Source organism: Bidens hawaiensis, unplaced genomic scaffold (assembly GCF_021521415.1).
Source record: "Bidens hawaiensis isolate Kalapana, Puna unplaced genomic scaffold, B.hawaiensis_p1.1 tig00015244_1, whole genome shotgun sequence".
NCBI lineage: Eukaryota > Viridiplantae > Streptophyta > Magnoliopsida > Asterales > Asteraceae > Bidens > Bidens hawaiensis.
Window position 1 is genome coordinate 439,108 of NW_027492356.1, and position 17,960 is coordinate 457,067.

Below are 17,960 nucleotides of genomic sequence, written 5' to 3' on the forward strand. Positions count from 1 at the left end.
GTGTTAAATATGTTTATGAATTGCAACGGAATATAACTTGAACTTCGTCAACCGACAAACGTGGAAGCTAACGGCTTGTTGAAGAAATAGTCTAGGGTTTCTGGATTTTTCGGGATAACAGTTGTAATCTCTTATTATATATTGAGCTGATAATATCATAGGTCACACACACTCTTTCACTACTTAGCTACTAGCAATCACTGTAACACTTAGCTTTCGATATTCAATCAGCTCCAACCCTTGTAACCACTTGTTTTCGATATTAATAAACTTGACGGTGATAGTTTTCACCGTCCGGGGGTTTTTTGTGCCGGCGATCATAATAATCAAGCGTTAATTCGACCAAAATTTACGTTCATAATCCTTAACCGAAGCAAATTCGACTAAGGATTAAGTTGCAAACTCTTGACCGAAACGAAGACTATTATAATCAAGGGTTTTTTCCCTCGTGATCATATCTTTGTGTCCGATCTATTTACCATTTAGCACCTAGCCTCACGCACTAATTTGATCAAAAGTTAGTTATTAATTTTTGACCGAAACAGTACTAATTCGGCTTGAGTGAAGAGTTGAAGAGTACGGGCTACGGCCCAACCCGGTACACGTCGTCGAGACCAGTATCTTGTTTCGGGTAAAAGACGACTTCATATAGCGTGTGGGTTTACATAAAAGATTTAGTTTTTTTGACTTTTTCTATATAACTTTTGAAGACATTAACTTTTCCGATGTTTAACACGTAAAAGTGTATTTGTTTTCAAGATTCCGTCACAACGCGAGGGTCGTAAATGAAACGTGAATAATAATAATAATAACAATAATAATAATAATAAATTCTAGGGGCGTTCAAAGGAATAAGCGTAAACCAAATAATAATTTCTCGTCCTCATTTACTAACGTGGATCCGAATAAAAAAAGACTTTAAATGGGTTAGACTTTCGGGTTCGAAAAATAACGAATGTTACACTTTTTTCCTCACCATGGGTCTTCACCTTAGAGGGCAATAACCGTCGTGTTGTCAACCTTATTGCACTATCTTCTTTCATGTCCAATATGTCACCACCTCTCATGGCCATCTTCCGTCAACATAGGTCTTTCACTAACAATTCTAACAATGATTGATACTAATTATGTTTATCTTAATTTTTTTAGTTATACAATAAGTTGATAACCATGGTTTTCAAAAATAGTAAACCCAGTTAGTTAGACTGCGTTAGCTAAACATATCAAAATGATTCAGGTTAATTATTTAGACAACACTTTTAAAAAGCATAATGCGGTCTCTCTTTCCTTTAGATCCATCAAGTCTCAATTTACTATTTTTGAACGACTAACAAAAACAAATTTATTAAAGTAGAAACGACAAGTAAAAAACATTCAGACTAGCAAGACACTCGTCAACACAACATCCCCAACAACAATTACACTTTAAAGTTTAAACTTACACCAATCCTCTTTTATCTCATCATATGTCAACTTTATTATCATTTGTACATTAACATACAAAATGAAGAATTTTCAAACTACTAATTTCTATTTCTTTTGATCTTTCCAAAATAAAAGTCAATAAAACATCAATATAACTAAATATCTTGACACTTAGTTTTCTAGATTTGTTGATATTTTATTAAAAACTTATCAACAATGAATAATTTTCTGTCACCCTCACTAACTCGTGGGATCCATTAGCATAAAACATAAAGAGTAGAATTAGATAAGTGGTCCAAGTCATTTCAAAGTATTATCATTAGCACCAAACTCTACTTTTGAATATTATAATGTTATTATGCTTTGAAACAATAAATGCCAAAATGAATATTTTAGAGGTTAATTACTATAACATATTTACTAATAATCATTATTCGTTCTTCAAGAGACAAATAGAACATATGATATTAAAAGTAACAACAGCAAAACCAAAAACAAAAACCAAGTGTACTTTGTTTGTATATTCGTTCTGGTTACGGTGCGCGCATATAATGTATATAGGTGGGCCATCAGGTGGGCAAAAGTGAAATTACACTAACTTTGACGTTATTTTACTAATTTCATGAAAATAATGTTAAAAGTGGCGGAATGTTAATCAGGCATCATGTGGTGACGTTTATGGCCGAAAGACAAATGTACATGCACAAATCAGCCGGTGTCCCAATGGTTGAGTCACTGAGTGTTATGTGCCTTATGTCCAAGGCTTGATGCAAAACTACTATCGAGCCGGAGGTCTTACTGGAAGCAGTCTTTCTATTTCTACGAGCTAGAGGTAAGGCTATCTACATTTTAAAACAACCCGTTCTAACCCGTAACCTGAACCTGCCCACTTTGCCAGGCCTAGTTTCCACCTGATCTTATTTGTTACCCAACCCACTGATTTGTGATTAGACAAAGTTATGGAGCAAAACTGAATGGTAAGCAAAAGATAGTTGTACAAACACAATGAAGATCAACACAACTCTATTTTGACAAACAAACACAACACTTCATTACCAAATTAGCAAAACTTATTCTAAGGGGATGTTTGAGATTCCTTATATTTATCTACTTATGACTTGTAAGATCGGTCGCTATGGGGCGCCCTTTGGGAGTTGGGGATATATATATATATATATATATATATATATATATATATATATATATATATATATATATATATATATATATATATATTTGTGTGTGTGTGTGTGTGAGGGGGGCTTCAACCGCGCCAGTCATTGGAACGGACTCACCTTCGTCGCCCTTGGTTCTTCGGCGCCCACGGCGCCTAGAAAGGCCCCCCAACTCCCCAAGGGCGCCCCATAGCGACCGATCTTACAAGTCATAAGTAGATAAATATAAGGAATCTCAAACATCCCCTTAGAATAAGTTTATATATATATATATATATATATATATATATATATATATATAGATAAAGGATCCAATACAATAATCCCTAATCGTACATTACGTACGCGACTCGCATCCCCGTCGATTTCAAATAACACGCGGTGGCAATATTGTAATATTCATCAAATCGTTGCTCCCATCGATTTCGTCCACCTTCAACAATCCGTCACCCTCCAACGATCCTGTCCACCGTCCACCATCCAACGATTCCGTCCACTGTACATCATCTTCCTCCGTCACGACCTGTTGATAAAATTGACCAATTGAAATTGAAATTGTTGAACTACTTGACCAATTAAACTTTGAAATTGGTCCAATTAATCATCAATATGAAGTTTCAATTGATCAATTTTGAGTTTTGAGTGATGGGTTTTAACTGAACGTTTAAAGTTTTAAGCGCCATTTGCAGAAACCCAGTTGCAGACGTCCCATATTTTGTTTATATGATCGAATCAATGATCAAATTAACGGTCGATTAACGATTGTTTGATGATTATGAGATTATATGAAGTGATTTCAGTGTTCAATTTAATGTTTAAAGGTGTTTAATTTTTTTTTGTTAGTTTTAGAAGTTCTGAACACCTAGAACTTTTTAGAACTTCTAAACTTTATCAGAACTTCTAAATTTTTTTTAATACTCAAAACTTCTTAGAACTTCTAAACTTTATCAGAACTTCTAAACTTTTTTTAACAACCTGAACTTCTTAGAACGTATTAGAACGTTTAAAGATGTTCATTGTTTTTTGAACACCCAGAACTTCATTGAACATATTAGAACGTTTAAAGTTGCTCTTTTTTGGTCAGAATGTTTAAAGTTCTTCAGTTTTCTTTCAGAACGTTTAAACATAATATTTTGAACCCTAATCAGAGCTCGATTGAGTGCGTTAATTCTGCAATTACATAATCGAATGCTGATTCTAAAGCCTCTTACACATCAATTCGATTGATTAAATCATCAATTTTGGTGTTTATTTTGGTCAGAACGTTTAAACTTTGAGCAAAACGTTTAAACATGAACCCTAATCATAGCTCAATTAAGTGTGTTAATTTGTATTTTCATAATCGATTGATGATTCTAAAGCCACTTACACATCAATTCGATTGATTAAATCATCAATTTTGATCAGAGTTGATTTGTAATCGACGAATTTTGATCGCGAACTACTGTTGGGTTATTTACGAAATTGCCACCGCGCATTTTTTAATCAAACGCTCTAGAATGCCGCGTACCTAATGTATGATAAGTCATTATTGTACGTTAACTCACCCCTATATATATATATATATATATATATATATGGGCGCCTTTGGGGTATTAAACCATAGCGGGGCGCCTTTGGTTGGGGCTTCGATGCCCCCCGGTGCTTACGTGGCGCTGACGTGTTACGGTGGAGGGGCTTTGAAGCCCCTCACCATAGAGGATGGTCTAACAAAAAGTTGCAAGTTTGTAACTGATCAGCTTATTTTTTCAGATAATAAGTAATCCCAAACACTTTTATTAACTATTTAATAAGTTATAAGTCAACTAGGCTAAAATAAGTAAATCCCAAACACGCTAAAAATAATTAGGTGAGTCAGTGACACATTAATGATCCAAATAATCGTTCAAAATAGAATATCATTAAGAGAAAAAAATAAATGACGTGTAGAACTTTATACCAAACATAAATTGAAACATAAATAAGCCTAAGAGAGGTTTCAAACGTGATAACTAATAACACATACAAATTTCATAATCATATTGATTGAGTTTCACTAACAACCAAATTTAAGGATTCAGTCTCATCGTTCAAATCAAATATTATTAGTAGCCGGCCCTTGTTTTGCCAGGTAATATTATCATTATTATATCTTATATATTCATATATATATACACAACAACAAAACATGTTCTTCCTATGTTCATGTAAAGTTGTAAACCCTTAATTGTTATCCTTAAATGGCTTCTTTTCATTCCTTAAAAACCATCTTCATCATGTTGTTAACATTAACAGCAGCCATGGTGCTTACGTCAGCCTGTGATCATGGTCCAGTGGTCCCCACAACACCACTTGTCATAATTCTTCAAACTGTTCAACAAACAGCTCTTCAAACATTTGGTACGTTCAAATTCGACCCGAAATTCTACGTTGACTTGTCGTTGAAGTATGACCTTCCAACCGTCGAAAAGGCGTTTAACGGTCTCCCGAGGACGAAAAATGGTTCGGTTTCGGTTTCGGATTTGAACGGGTTTTTGAACAAGTATTTGAATGGTGCGAATGTTGACTTGGAGTATGTCGAACCCGTTGACTTTGTGGTTGACCCGGAGGGGTTTTTGCCGAATGTGGCCCACCCGGGTGTGAGAAGTTGGGCTTTGGAAGTTCATTCTCTTTGGAAGAATTTGAGCCGGAAAGTGTCGGGTCGGGTTTTGAAAAACCCGGAGTTGCATACTTTGTTGCCTTTGAAATACCCGGTGATTATACCCGGGTCAAGGTTTCAAGAGGTTTATTATTGGGATTCTTATTGGGTTATAAGGTATGTTATTATATCATATTATATTATATTATGTTATGCTGGATTATATTATATTATATTGTTATGTTATGCAGGGGACTATTGGTTAGTAAAATGTACGAGACAGCAAAAGGGATAGTTTTGAATTTGATTGACTTGATTGACACGTACGGGTACGTTTTAAATGGGGCCCGGGCGTATTACACGAATAGAAGGTAAATACATTTTGTTTTCTAGATGTACTTTAAAATGAGTACGAAAAAATAAACATATGTGGGATTATTTTCAGTCAGCCTCCGTTGTTGAGTTCTATGGTGATTGAAGTATATAAACGAACTAACGACGTTGACTTGGTCAAGAAGGCACTCCCGGCCTTGATCAAAGAACACAAATTTTGGAATTCGGGTATAACTTTTAATGCTATAGTATATATTATTCGTTTCGTTACTTAGGCTTATGTGTTAAACTGTTACAGGAATACATAATGTGACAATTGAGGATTGTCATGGTGCAATACACAATTTAAGCCGGTACTATGCTATGTGGAATCAACCAAGGCCGGAATCATTCACTATTGTAAGATGTCACACCTTTATTAGTTTAACTATCGCGCCTTTAATAATTATTATTTAAATATATACATTGTTTTTGTTTCATAGGATATAGAGACTGCAAACAAACTTAAGGATGACTGTGAGAAAGAGCGTTTGTATCGTGAGCTAGCTTCGACTGCAGAAACCGGTTGGGATTTTAGTACTAGATGGATGAAGTAAAGTTAACTTATTTTATAAACATTTACTTATTTCTTTTATATAATTTTTTGTTAGAATTGATGATTTGTGTTTCAGGAATACTTCCGATCTCACAACGTTGTCTACAACGACGATTCTACCCGTTGACTTGAATGCATACATACTAAAGGTGTGTACTGTAAACCATTTTTCGCGTATCATATTTTATAAAATGCTAAAAAAAATTAATGTTTTAACAGATGGAACTTGACATATCTTTCTTGGCAAATGTTGTTGGAGACAATAATCATGCTTTAGAGTTTGCTAAAGCTTCAGAATTAAGAAAGAAAGCCATGAACATTGTGTTTTGGGACGAAAACAAGGGACAATGGTTCGATTACTGGCTCAATGCTAGCTTTAACCACAAGGTAACCATGCATAATGCATTGATGGTTCAGACCATAAGCCCATGTGTTCGAGCCATACGTTCTAATGTCTAATGGGTTGGGAATTGTTTTCAGGATGTTTACAAATTTGATGCTTCGCACCAGAATCAAGATATATTCGCCTCAAACTTCATCCCTTTGTGGCTTCAGTTGTTCAACACAGGTTCGTTATGGTCACATTTTATAGGGCTAGGGTGTAAATGAGTCAGTTTATAAATAAGTTTGTTTAATAATACGAGCCTAAGATTCACTCTTCAAGCTGGCTCGCTAGCTTAAATGAGCCTATTAATTTATATAACTTTTTATTTAATGTATTAAATATATATTTATAGAATAACTGTTATCATGCATAGAATTTTTATAAAATATACTATGTGATAAATAAAATATATAATTAAAAAAATATATAAAGTATAAATATAGTTGTGTATAAATTAATTAATAAGTAATAAATGAGCCGAGCTTGAGCCTGGTTAGGCTCGGCTGAGGTTATTTCCCTTTTTCTTTTGCTAAAAAGGTTTAAGGTAACTTGCTATGATATGTGTAGATAAAACTTTAGTAAACAAAGTTGCACAAAGCCTTGAAAGCTCGGGATTGGTACACGCGGCGGGCATAGCAACTTCTTTGAGAAATTCGAGCGAGCAATGGTAATCTACGTGATCAAAATTTATAATTTGTCGGTTTCAACGTTTAATAACAACGTTATTATGTCGAAAACAGGGATTTTCCAAATGGGTGGGCCCCAATACAACACATGATAGTTGAAGGTCTTGTTAAATCCGGATCAAAAGAAGCAAGATCATTAGCTAAAGAGATTGCTATAAAGTGGATTAGAACTAATTATGTTGCATATAAAAAATCAAAAGCAATGCATGAGAAATATGATGTAAGCAAGTGTGGAGAGTTTGGTGGAGGGGGTGAATATGTGCCACAAGTAAGTATACTTACACAATGTCTTATTATTTGTCATAAGTTATTGGGCTTGTTACTTTAGGGCTGTTTTCACTATGGGCTATGTGCCCAGGCCCAGTCTTATTATTATTATTATTATTATTATTATTATTATTATTATTATTATTATTATTATTATTATTATTATTATTAACCAATTCATAGATTTTATACGATAAATACACCCAACCTACACCGTGCACTCTGCAAGAAATGAAACTCCAACCTTTTGGGTTAAGACACACCATTTAACCACCAAGATGTCGCCTTAGGTAGAGGTGCACATACAAGATTTTTTTAGAACTGGGTCCCGCTTTAGTCAGCAAAGTCAAGAACAGGGTAAGGTCGGGTCTGGTTCCTGGAAATTTCGGATTTTGATGGGTTTTGACCGCTTTGGCCGTTTTTTATCGGTTTTTGGCCTGTTAGGATTTTGACTGGGTAGAGGTGGAACTGGTTCGGTTCCCGGCATAGGCTTCATGTTGGGCGGGTCCGGATCTGGTTCGGGTATGCCGGGTTATTACCATTATTATTATTATTATTATTATTATTATTATTTATTTATGATGAAATGTTGGTATGTAATACAGACTGGTTTTGGGTGGTCTAATGGAGTTGTGCTGGCCTTCCTGGAGGAGTTTGGATGGGCTGAAGATCTGAGTCCATATTGCCAGTGATTGGTTGAAGCTATTGCTTTGGTCCTGGGCCTGGGCCTGGGCCTTCTGTTGGCCTAGGAATGCTGGGATCAAACCTTAAATTTATCCAAGTGTGAGAAGGTTGTAGTTTAGTGAGCCCAGTGAAAAGCACTGGTCATTTATATTTATTTTTATCCATTGTAACTTCTAGTAGGAGTCATTTAAAAGAATGCATAGATGTGTTACCATTTTTCTTTACGTAACATAATACATAATACTTTTAATGGTTTGTTTATAAATTTTCGTCATATATCCTATGTGCGCGCGTGCGTATTAGTGCAATTTTCTGTACAAGAGTTAAAACAAAAATAAATTACGATGATTAAGATTTCGAAAACGAAAGTTAATCCTCATTAATTAATGTGTGGAAGTCAAAGAGGATGAATTGCAAAAGAGTAGTGATAGGTTTACTTTATTAGTATTTTTATTGGTTTAATAGTTCGAATTGTTTGCATATTTATCAAGTAGTTTGAATTACTAGATATTAGGAGTTAGAATCCTAATATGTTTATGAAGTTATTTAATATAAGTAGATGGTTAGGATCTATGTAATTAGTTTCGATAATTATAATAAAAAAATAGTACTCGATCTTGATTGAAATCAAATTTCGTATTTGTGTTCTTGTGTTGATTTTGAACAAGACATATCTTATCCGTTACCCGAACCGTTTCTATGTTCGGGTTATTTTTATCAATAACATATCTCGTCAATTGAGTTATTATTATTTCATTAATATTTGTGTATTATATTTATTTAATATATCTAAATAACTTTTATTTATATACCATTTACACCCTTATTCTTACTTTAACCTTCTTTTGTAGAATGACCTGGCAAATAGTAATTGCTTAGTCCATGATATATGATTATATTACCTAAATGATAGGCAAAGATCATTTTTAAATTATATCTCACACATATATTATACATGTTTCTTAGACTACTCCTATTGGCAATCTCATAATGAAATTGGTGGACTCAAAGTTAAAAAAGAAATTGAAAAAATAAAATAATGCAATCTAGATTGACAATCTAGATTGGTGGAGCAAACCTAAATTGCAATCCAAACTAACTCTCGATAACTTAATTATTTAATTAATTTTTAATATTCTAACTAAAAAAAATAATTAAATACACGATATTTCTTAAAAAAAAATTATGAACATTTCGATATAAATTTTATTAAAAACGGACTTTGTTAAAAAAACATTTTTTTTAAGTTGGGATGGGTTGTGAATGTGTATAAAATATTGGGATGAGTTAAATTACGTAGATTGGAGAGAGAGAAATTAATTTTATAATGTAAGATTGAGATTGTAAGATTGCCAATGGGTGTAGTCTTAGGGGGGGGGGGGGGGAGGGGTGGTGGATGTGGTGTGATCACTCATCACACACCCCACCTAATCAAATGGTGCCACATCACCAACCTCAAATCCATCACATGTGATGGTTTTTTACTAGGGGTGGTGGTGTGGTGTGATGGTTTTTTTAATAAATACTAAATTAAATAAAAAGAAAACAATATTTTACATTAACTAAAAAATAAAACAAGATTACATTAAACAAAGACAACTAAATTAAAAAACCGACAAAAAAAAAACTACGGCCCTTCCCAACCCCACTTGTCGCATATCTCGCGTTTTCGTTGAAGTATGAGCGATTTAACGGGTTCATCAAGATGGTCGTGCGGTTGTAGGAGGATTTGTAGATCGGCGTTTTTTTTGTTTTTCATTCAAATGGTTGATATACGGCTCCTCACGCTTCATTTTTAAAATATGAGCCTCTTTCCTAAACTCCTTCTTCTCGGCCATTTCCGCCATCCTAGCCGACTTGTATTCGGCGAAGTTTTCGGCCACCGCTTCCTTTCCAAGTCTTGACGGTTCCCCATTTTTCTTGCGATTCGGCAGTGTGGGTGTGGGTATGTCTTCGTCGGGATTGTCTTCGGGTTCTTCGTTCAAGTTCATGTTCGGCATGTTGCATGACAAGCCGCCGGTAGACATTTTTCTTGCGATTCGGCCGTGTGGGTGTGGGTATGTCTTCGTCGGGATTGTCTTCGGGTTCTTCGTTCAAGTTCATGTTCGGCATGTTGCATGACAAGCCGCCGGTAGACGTCGTGTTGTCCCCGGACTCGGAAGTTTTTGATCTTTTTGAACAAGATCCTTTCTTCCTTGGAGCCGTTGGTCCCTTCAAATCGACCAACGGAATCGGTACCCACTTCGCGTGACGTCTCGCAATCTGCCACGCATCCAAGTGGGGAAAATCCTTAACTTTGTAAACTGAGACATATTCGCGCAAAGCGTTCGTTATCATAGTCGCCTCGCTCGCTCCGCTTTGTGGAGTTCGGGTCTACAAAACATTTAGAAAAAATATATTTATAACAAATTGTAAAAATAAAGTACTAGATTATAAAATAAATAAACTAAAATAGTTACCTCTTGGACGTAATAAGCGTTAAATTTTGACATTTTTCGATTCAAATCTCCCCATTTGCCAATCATTTGATCCTTGTTTCGTTCGGTTGCGCCAGGAAGTTGCGAGAAAAGTTCTTTATTACGTTTCCATAACGCGTATTTTTTTTGTTGGTTTGAGCGTTTTTTTGATTCGGAGCAATGTAAATAAGCCTTGGTCAAGGCGACCTCCTTATCGGCCAACCAACGCCGAGCACCTCTTTGATGCGGCTCCTCATCCTCGGATTCATCTTCATCCAAAGTTTGCACATCGTGACGAAAAGCACTTTCAAATTGATGTATAATATCGTTATTGTCTAGGGGATCGACGGACATTTGGGACGGTTGAGAGCCAAACATTTGAGACGGTTGAGATCCAAAATTTTGAAAAGCATTATCTGGGTAATTTTGGGTAGAAAAGGGGGTATAAAAGGTTGGTTTTGATACGATTGATTTTGGGACGGTTGATAATAACGTTGTTGTTGGGAAGTTTGTTGTTGGTTTTGGGACGGTTGAAAAGGTTGGGGATAATAAGGTTGTTGTTCGGAAGGTTGGTTTGTGTCGGGTTCGTCTTGTAAGCGAAATCTCGTCGGTTCGCCTAGATTTTGTCGAACCTTTGGTCGGGTTTGGGTTTTCTTTGAACCCGACCCACGTTTCTTAGAACCCTCCATTTGATATGTTAAAAATGGTGTGTGTAATAGAAGATTTTGAGTTGGATTTGTGTATGTTTTGAAGATATATTTATAATGTTTTTATTGTGTTTGGTTTTAATGTTTATTTTTATTTTTTCAATTCCAACGGCTACATTGAACCCCCCCCCCCCACGGCTCTTTCTTCTTGGAAAACACCCCCACTAAGCGTGATGGCCATCACGCAAATTTGATATTTTCGCATGACCATAGGACCGGCGGCGGTGTTGCCTACCTCATCACGCGTGACGGGGAAGCTACCACGCACCGCCCCGTCCTACCTTATTGTAAGAACTCAAAACACATGTAATGTTTTATCATGAACTAACAAATTATGGAACTAAATTGTTACAAAATATCATATTTATAAATTGCTTATATTAAAGTTGGTTAATGTGGCCACTATATGACATCTTTTTTATTTGTTTTGTTGCAGTTTGATTGTCTTAAAACTCTTAGCATAATCATAGGAGTTGTATTTTTGCTATAATTAATGTAGTTTATTGACACCGGGCCGTTTGACTTGGCTCGTTGTAATATGACCTACTTTTTGCCTCACTGACGAAAACATCTAGATCCGCCATTGCATAGCCACCACAACTTATGAGTGAAACATGAAAATTATATAATTCAGTTTTGTGGTGCACTTTTAAACAAATGTTGGATTTAGCATCATGATTAATGCATCCTTGATGGTTACAAATATATTTAAGGGTGCATGTTATGCTTTAAAGCTTATAAATTCATGCATTAACTATTTTAAACATACCAGAAAAGAAAAGTACAATTAAGAGATTAAAACTACAAAAGTAAACGCATCCTGTGGGAACCCTCAACACTTGGTCAAATCACTTTTTTGGTTGGAATGTGAAACCATGGATACAAATTGTTTGAAACATTAGATATATTATATTACTTAAATAAGTAACATTTTTTAATACATATATTCAGTTGTATGTGCATTAATACAAAACCAACGTAAAGATCGACTTACGAGTATCACATAAACATTTGTATCTGTATATAATACACGAAAGATAATCACGTATAGTGAGAGAGAAAGATCGAATGATTAAAAACTCATTTAAAACGTATAATAGAAGTAAATGTCTTTATAATTCTTGTACTTTTGTTCATTTTTTTGAACGGCAAACGAAAACAAATTATATAAAAGAGAAACCACACAAGACAACCGAAACTAACTTGCCAGTGACTAGCCAACGACCCAAACAAACAAACCCCTATCTATACTTTAAACATGCATCAATCATCCCACGGCAAAGCATGTCCACCCGATCTATTCTTGACCCTCAAATAACTAAGGCTCTTGATTTCCCCTATTTTCCACTTTCACCACCAGACCATTAAACACCATATCGTTTCGTTCCTTCCATAAAACCCACAATGCAACAAGACAAACCGCATGAAACGCTTTTGCCTTTCGCCTATGAAACTTTGTAAACTTATAAACATGAAACTTTGTAAACTTTGTAGTTCTTTTCATAAACATGGGTTTGCTTCACATATGTCAAAATTAACAAAAAGTTGGTATAATTAATATTTTTCAACATAAAGAAGGGTAGTGGTGATGGTGGTAAGGGCACTATCCCTTTTATTCAATAATTAAGATAGTTTAGGATCCAAAAAGCCTAATGTGTGGGAGATTAGCAATCAAATTTGCTTGGTTTATGAATGTAGAGTTGATGAATAGGACAACATTGGTAATCAAATTCTCATTAAAGTTGTGCTTGATTTTATGATTATTTATTATAGATACTAGAATAAATAATGTTATACCATTACTTTAAAATTAAATATTAAAAAAAAAAAAAGAAAAGAAAAAAGAAATCCAAGTTTGTTTAGGTGTGATGATATTGTGATTGGAAGAGTTAATTGCCCGTTTGCCCCCTGTGGTTTGTCAAACTAGCACGTTTGCCCCCAGTGGTTCCGAAATAGCACCATTGCCCCCTGAGGTTGTTTTTTTAGTACCCGGGTGCCCCCAAACATGAACGTCCGTTAGTTTTCACCGTTTGGTGTCAGAAAGTTAGGGTACTTTCGTCTTTTAGAATTACTATGATAATCCATCAATCACTCTCTTTCTCATTTTAATCCCCTCTGCAGTACTCCACCACCACCATCTCCCGGTCTTCCACCATCTTCACCCACAAACCTTTGAATCATGATCAATAAACCAAACCAGAAACCCACATCACCACAGCAGCCGGCTAAAGCCCCATCACCTCAGTTGCCAACAACTGCCATCACGTGATTCCGACACAAATGCTCGCTACCATGATCGATTGAACCACCTGAGTTTCATTATCGTGTTAAAGAGAGACGCTTTAAGTGGTGGGGTGCAAAATCGGGAATAGATTTGCAATTTTATAACCATTTAACTACCACCGTCACGATTTGGACTTGAATGTTGATTTTGATTTTGATTTCGGGTATTGGATTTGACGAAAATTGTGTTGGGGAACCAGAATTGATGGTTGGGGGTAGCGAGATCGGCGGGCGGCTCCGATGGTGGTGGCCGGAGTTGGCGGTTGTCGTTTACCCCAATCTTTGGTTCTGATTAATTGAAGTTATGGCACGAAATTAGAGTTTGAAAACAAGTGGGTCTTGTTTGTTTGGCGGTTACGAGTTGGTCTGGAACATTAATTTGGAACATTAATTTGGTGCTGCTGGGGATGGTGGTGAAAGTGCTGGTCAAGCTGCTGCTGGGTATGTAGTAGTATAAGAGCATTCCTCCATCTTTATGCAGTTAAAAGACGAAAATACCCTAACTTTCTGACACCAAACGGTGAAAACTAACGGACGTTCATGTTTGGGGGCACCCGGGTACTAAAAAAACAACCTCAGGGGGCAATGGTGCTATTTCGGAACCACTGGGGGCAAACGTGCTAGTTTGACAAACCACAGGGGGCAAACGGGCAATTAACTCTGATTGGAAACTTTCTAAGTTTATAATGATTATTTTCATATATAAAGTTTGACAACCTTACTTCATAAGAAATGAGATGATTAGTCTCATTAAATCAATTGCTACCTTAAGCATCCCTTAATACTCTTCCTCCTTTAATAAATAATAAAGTTAAAAAAATTTTGTCCGACTAATTGCAGCACGCCAGCACGTATAATTTAAAGATACAACGATACGAAAATACTTTTATAAGAAAATCAATTTATATAAAATATATTTTTATATGCCAAGTCCTCATACACTTGAAGTTAATAAAAGTGGTGTAACGCAACACATTGTTTGTGTTCGTATGTTAGGCAGTAAAAAAATTTTAAAACTATATTTACTATTTCATATTGTTGTACCTCATTTCAGGATAAGATTACGTATGAAAACAATATATTTACATGTATTATATTTTTTTAAAAAAAGCACAAAACTCCTAAATACTTTTGGTAGAGGAGGATCCAGAAAGATTATAGATCCATCCATTGGAAAAGCATGGCAATCATTTGATTTGAATGACCACATTTGAGCACTAACTTTTCACATTTAATTTCTAAAAGAAAATAAAGATTAGGAGTTATGGGTTATTAGTGGGAAGTCATGACAAGATTCTTGATAAAAAATATATATAATTATTGGTTTAAATGTTTATTAATCATATATAGTAATCTATGTGGAGTATATACTCTCCTAGCAAATTTTTTTAGTTAGGAACTAAAACAGCTATTTTGCTCCAATTCTTGGAATATGGTTTCATTTAGAGCATTTCATCTCCTCTCATATGTTTAAACCTATAACTACATTAAAAATAAATATATTTTCTTTATTCATTTCAATTTTTTTTGGGTAAAGGGATTCACCCGGTTAAATGCATTCCACACAATCAAAAAGTACAAGTAATATGACAGAGTGCCATATTAGTTCTCATGTATGACATGCCATACAAGAGTAAACAAACCAAAACCACCAAACATTGTTTCCCATAGTCTGCCTATCAATGATGTCCCCGACGAGCCGACAAGATTTTAATTTATTTACAAAAACAAGCATCATCGTTGCTTAGATTCGTAAACCCGGCCATGGACGAGCTAAACAGTTTTCTTGTTTTTAAAATGGCAAATAAAAGAGAACATTATAGGTTGAAAATAATGTATCGAAAGAAATCACACTTAAGGACCAAAACAACTGTATATGTGAATTTTTTTAGTATAAATTTAAGAATCAAATAGTTTAGAGACGTCAGACTCTTATAATTAGACACCAGACACAAGGTCCCATCTATACGACTCATATAGGGCTATGTAGGTCGTATAAACGGCATAGTGTGCCATGGCACGCTGACCAGTAATATATAGAGTTATACAGGCCATACAAACACCATGAAGCTAAACAGATCATACAGACACTTATACGGAACATATAGTCCCATACGAGCCACTTATTTATTATTTTATGTTTCATAATTAAAATGTGTATATAACAATTATTAGGATTACACAATAAAATCTTCAAAAGCATCGCCTAATTATTGTTATTTTTCATATGAATATCGGGCTACGTCCTCTGAAATACTAGGTGTCTATACGATTCTTGAGGCTTTATACAAGACATCAGGGTATATATATACGTCTCATATAAGGTATTCGTTTCGTACAAATATAGGTAGCATAGTATCTACGAAACCTTTGTAGCTATATGACTCGTACTACGTATAGGTTTATACGAGTCGTATAGACATGATATATGAAAAGTGAGATTGGTGTCCGAATATTAAAAAATTAAAATAAAAATAAAATAACATTACCTTGTTTTGTCCCAAAGGGTTAAAACTTAAAAGAGGGTTGGGGGGCTTGCCTGACATTAAAATTGACAAGTCGTTGTCCTTAAAGCTTTGGAAAGTCTCACGTGCAATCGTGTTCATCCTCGACACTTGTGTCTGCCTTGTTATTTTGTCCTGTACTGTTGTTCAGTACAAACAGTTGAAATTAGTTGGTAAAACATACATAATCGATCTCTGAATCAAATGTTATGTTGTCTACCAAGGTATCATATATGTTATCTCTCTCATTCATAATTCCATATTTCTACTGTTTAAACATGTGACTTGATCTTGACAAACACTAAGGCTGAGGGGTGTGGAGCGCGAGAAAGGGCGCGTGAGGCCATCCGCTCGCGCCCCGGGGCGCGAGCACCACACCACCGAGGCGCGAGAGGGGCGCGAGCGCGGATTTCCAGGCGGGCGCAAGAGGGGTAGCGGCTGGGAGAACGCGTGAAGTGGCCTGGGAATGCGTAAATAGAGCCGTTGGGCTCTTTGTTTATTAAAAAAAAAAAATTTTTTTCTCTATAAAACCAAATTTATTTATGCATTTTGCAGCGGACTAACAAAAGAGCAAGGTCTTTTGGACAAAGGTTAGGGAGACGTTCTATTCGCTCGTTGGGAGTACAGAGCGGAACGCCGATATGATTTCGGGTCGGTGGACCGAAATCAGAAAATTTGTCGGCTTGTTTACTAATCTGTTCAACAGGAACGCCGGTCGTATGAGACCAAGTGGCAGTGACGATTTGGCGGTTTATAATTTCACTGTCGAAGAGTGGAAGCAGGAGTGCCTGCGGAGGTATGGGACGGTGAAGACGTGGGACGATGTAAAGGTGTGGGAGAGGTTGAGAAGGTGTTCTAAGTGGGTTGAGCTGGTGGCGCCGGACCTTGATGCGGAAGTAGGGCCGAAACGGACTAAAACTAGTTCGTCTGGAGCGTATAGCGCTTCCGCCGGGTCGGATTGCCGGGTTGGATTCGACCTAAACGTTGCGGGGGAGGAAACGTCTTCACCGCCGAGGAGGCGGCCATTGGGAAGGGACGCCAGGTGGAAAAAACCGGCTGAGGGGGAAGCCGTAAACATCACCGATCTTGTTGAATCCCTCAATAAATTCAACAAAACCATGGAGGTGGTCTCTAATGACAAAAAGGAAAAAAAAAAGAATGAGAGATTTGGACTTCCTTACAAGAGACTTCAGTAACCTAAATCCGGTCGACCAAATGCTGATGGAAAAACAAAAGGAACGTATCCGGAAGAGGTTGATCGAAGAAGACCAAGCCGAAGAATAAGAATAATGTTTTTTTTTAGTACTTTAATTTTTTTTTTAGATATTAATGTGTTTTTTTAATTAATGTGTGTTTTTTTAAATAATTTATGAGTTTTTTTAATAATACGTTTTTTTAATACATTTATAAAAAAATAAAAAAAAACCGCTCGCGCCCCCTCTCGCGCCCCTCCACACCAGGGCCCGGGGCGCGAGCACCACAACCAACACCCATCTTATCAAGTTTCTCTCTCTGCCACACGTCACAATATTATTGGCTGGAGCCCCCACTCGCGCCCCCCACACCCCTCAGCCTAACTTGTATGTAACAAATCATTTTATTTGATGTATTTTATGTTATAAATCACCAACATTTATGTATGGCTGATAATTAGTGATAACTCATATTAGTCTGACGTGTTTGTGTTAGCTAATGTTGTAAATGATAAACCTAACTTCAGATAGAAAGAAAAAAGTAATGTTTTAACCAAATAACCGTGCCGGTTAACCAATAAAATTAGATACTTACTTCTAATTAGAACTTGGTGTAGGAAATCAGATAGCTTCCTACATACGTACGTACA

The 17,960-nt window shown here is 35.9% G+C and overlaps 1 protein-coding gene across 3 annotated transcripts; it reads left to right on the plus strand.

The window, feature by feature from the left end:
* The first annotated feature begins 4,593 nt into the window (after positions 1–4,593).
* On the plus strand, positions 4,594–8,392 carry LOC143548731 (trehalase-like). 3 transcript variants are annotated; one of them, XM_077039822.1, is made up of 12 exons: positions 4,594–4,710; positions 4,875–5,394; positions 5,469–5,588; positions 5,663–5,778; positions 5,849–5,949; positions 6,033–6,142; positions 6,222–6,294; positions 6,365–6,532; positions 6,626–6,713; positions 7,098–7,197; positions 7,271–7,484; positions 8,089–8,392. In XM_077039822.1, the coding sequence occupies exons 2-12, from the start codon at positions 4,880–4,882 to the stop codon at positions 8,173–8,175; spliced, it is 1,692 nt and encodes a 563-aa protein (XP_076895937.1). In that variant the 5' UTR covers positions 4,594–4,710; positions 4,875–4,879; the 3' UTR covers positions 8,176–8,392. The 3 variants fall into 3 exon arrangements, with proteins under 3 accessions (XP_076895937.1, XP_076895938.1, XP_076895936.1); XM_077039823.1 differs by having other exon boundaries at positions 4,596–4,710; positions 4,878–5,394; XM_077039821.1 differs by lacking the exon at positions 4,594–4,710 and having other exon boundaries at positions 4,811–5,394.
* Positions 8,393–17,960: the final 9,568 nt, after the last annotated feature.

What these genes read in the sequence shown, in the direction of transcription:
- LOC143548731 (XM_077039821.1), top strand. Translation starts at nt 4,820, where the DNA reads ATGGCTTCTTTTCATTCCTTAAAAACCATCTTCATCATGTTGTTAACA. An exon ending in GATTCTTATTGGGTTATAAG is followed by an intron (nt 5,395 to 5,468) that starts GTATGTTATTAT and finishes TATGTTATGCAG; the next exon opens with GGGACTATTGGTTAGTAAAA. An exon ending in GCTTCAGTTGTTCAACACAG is followed by an intron (nt 6,714 to 7,097) that starts GTTCGTTATGGT and finishes TGATATGTGTAG; the next exon opens with ATAAAACTTTAGTAAACAAA.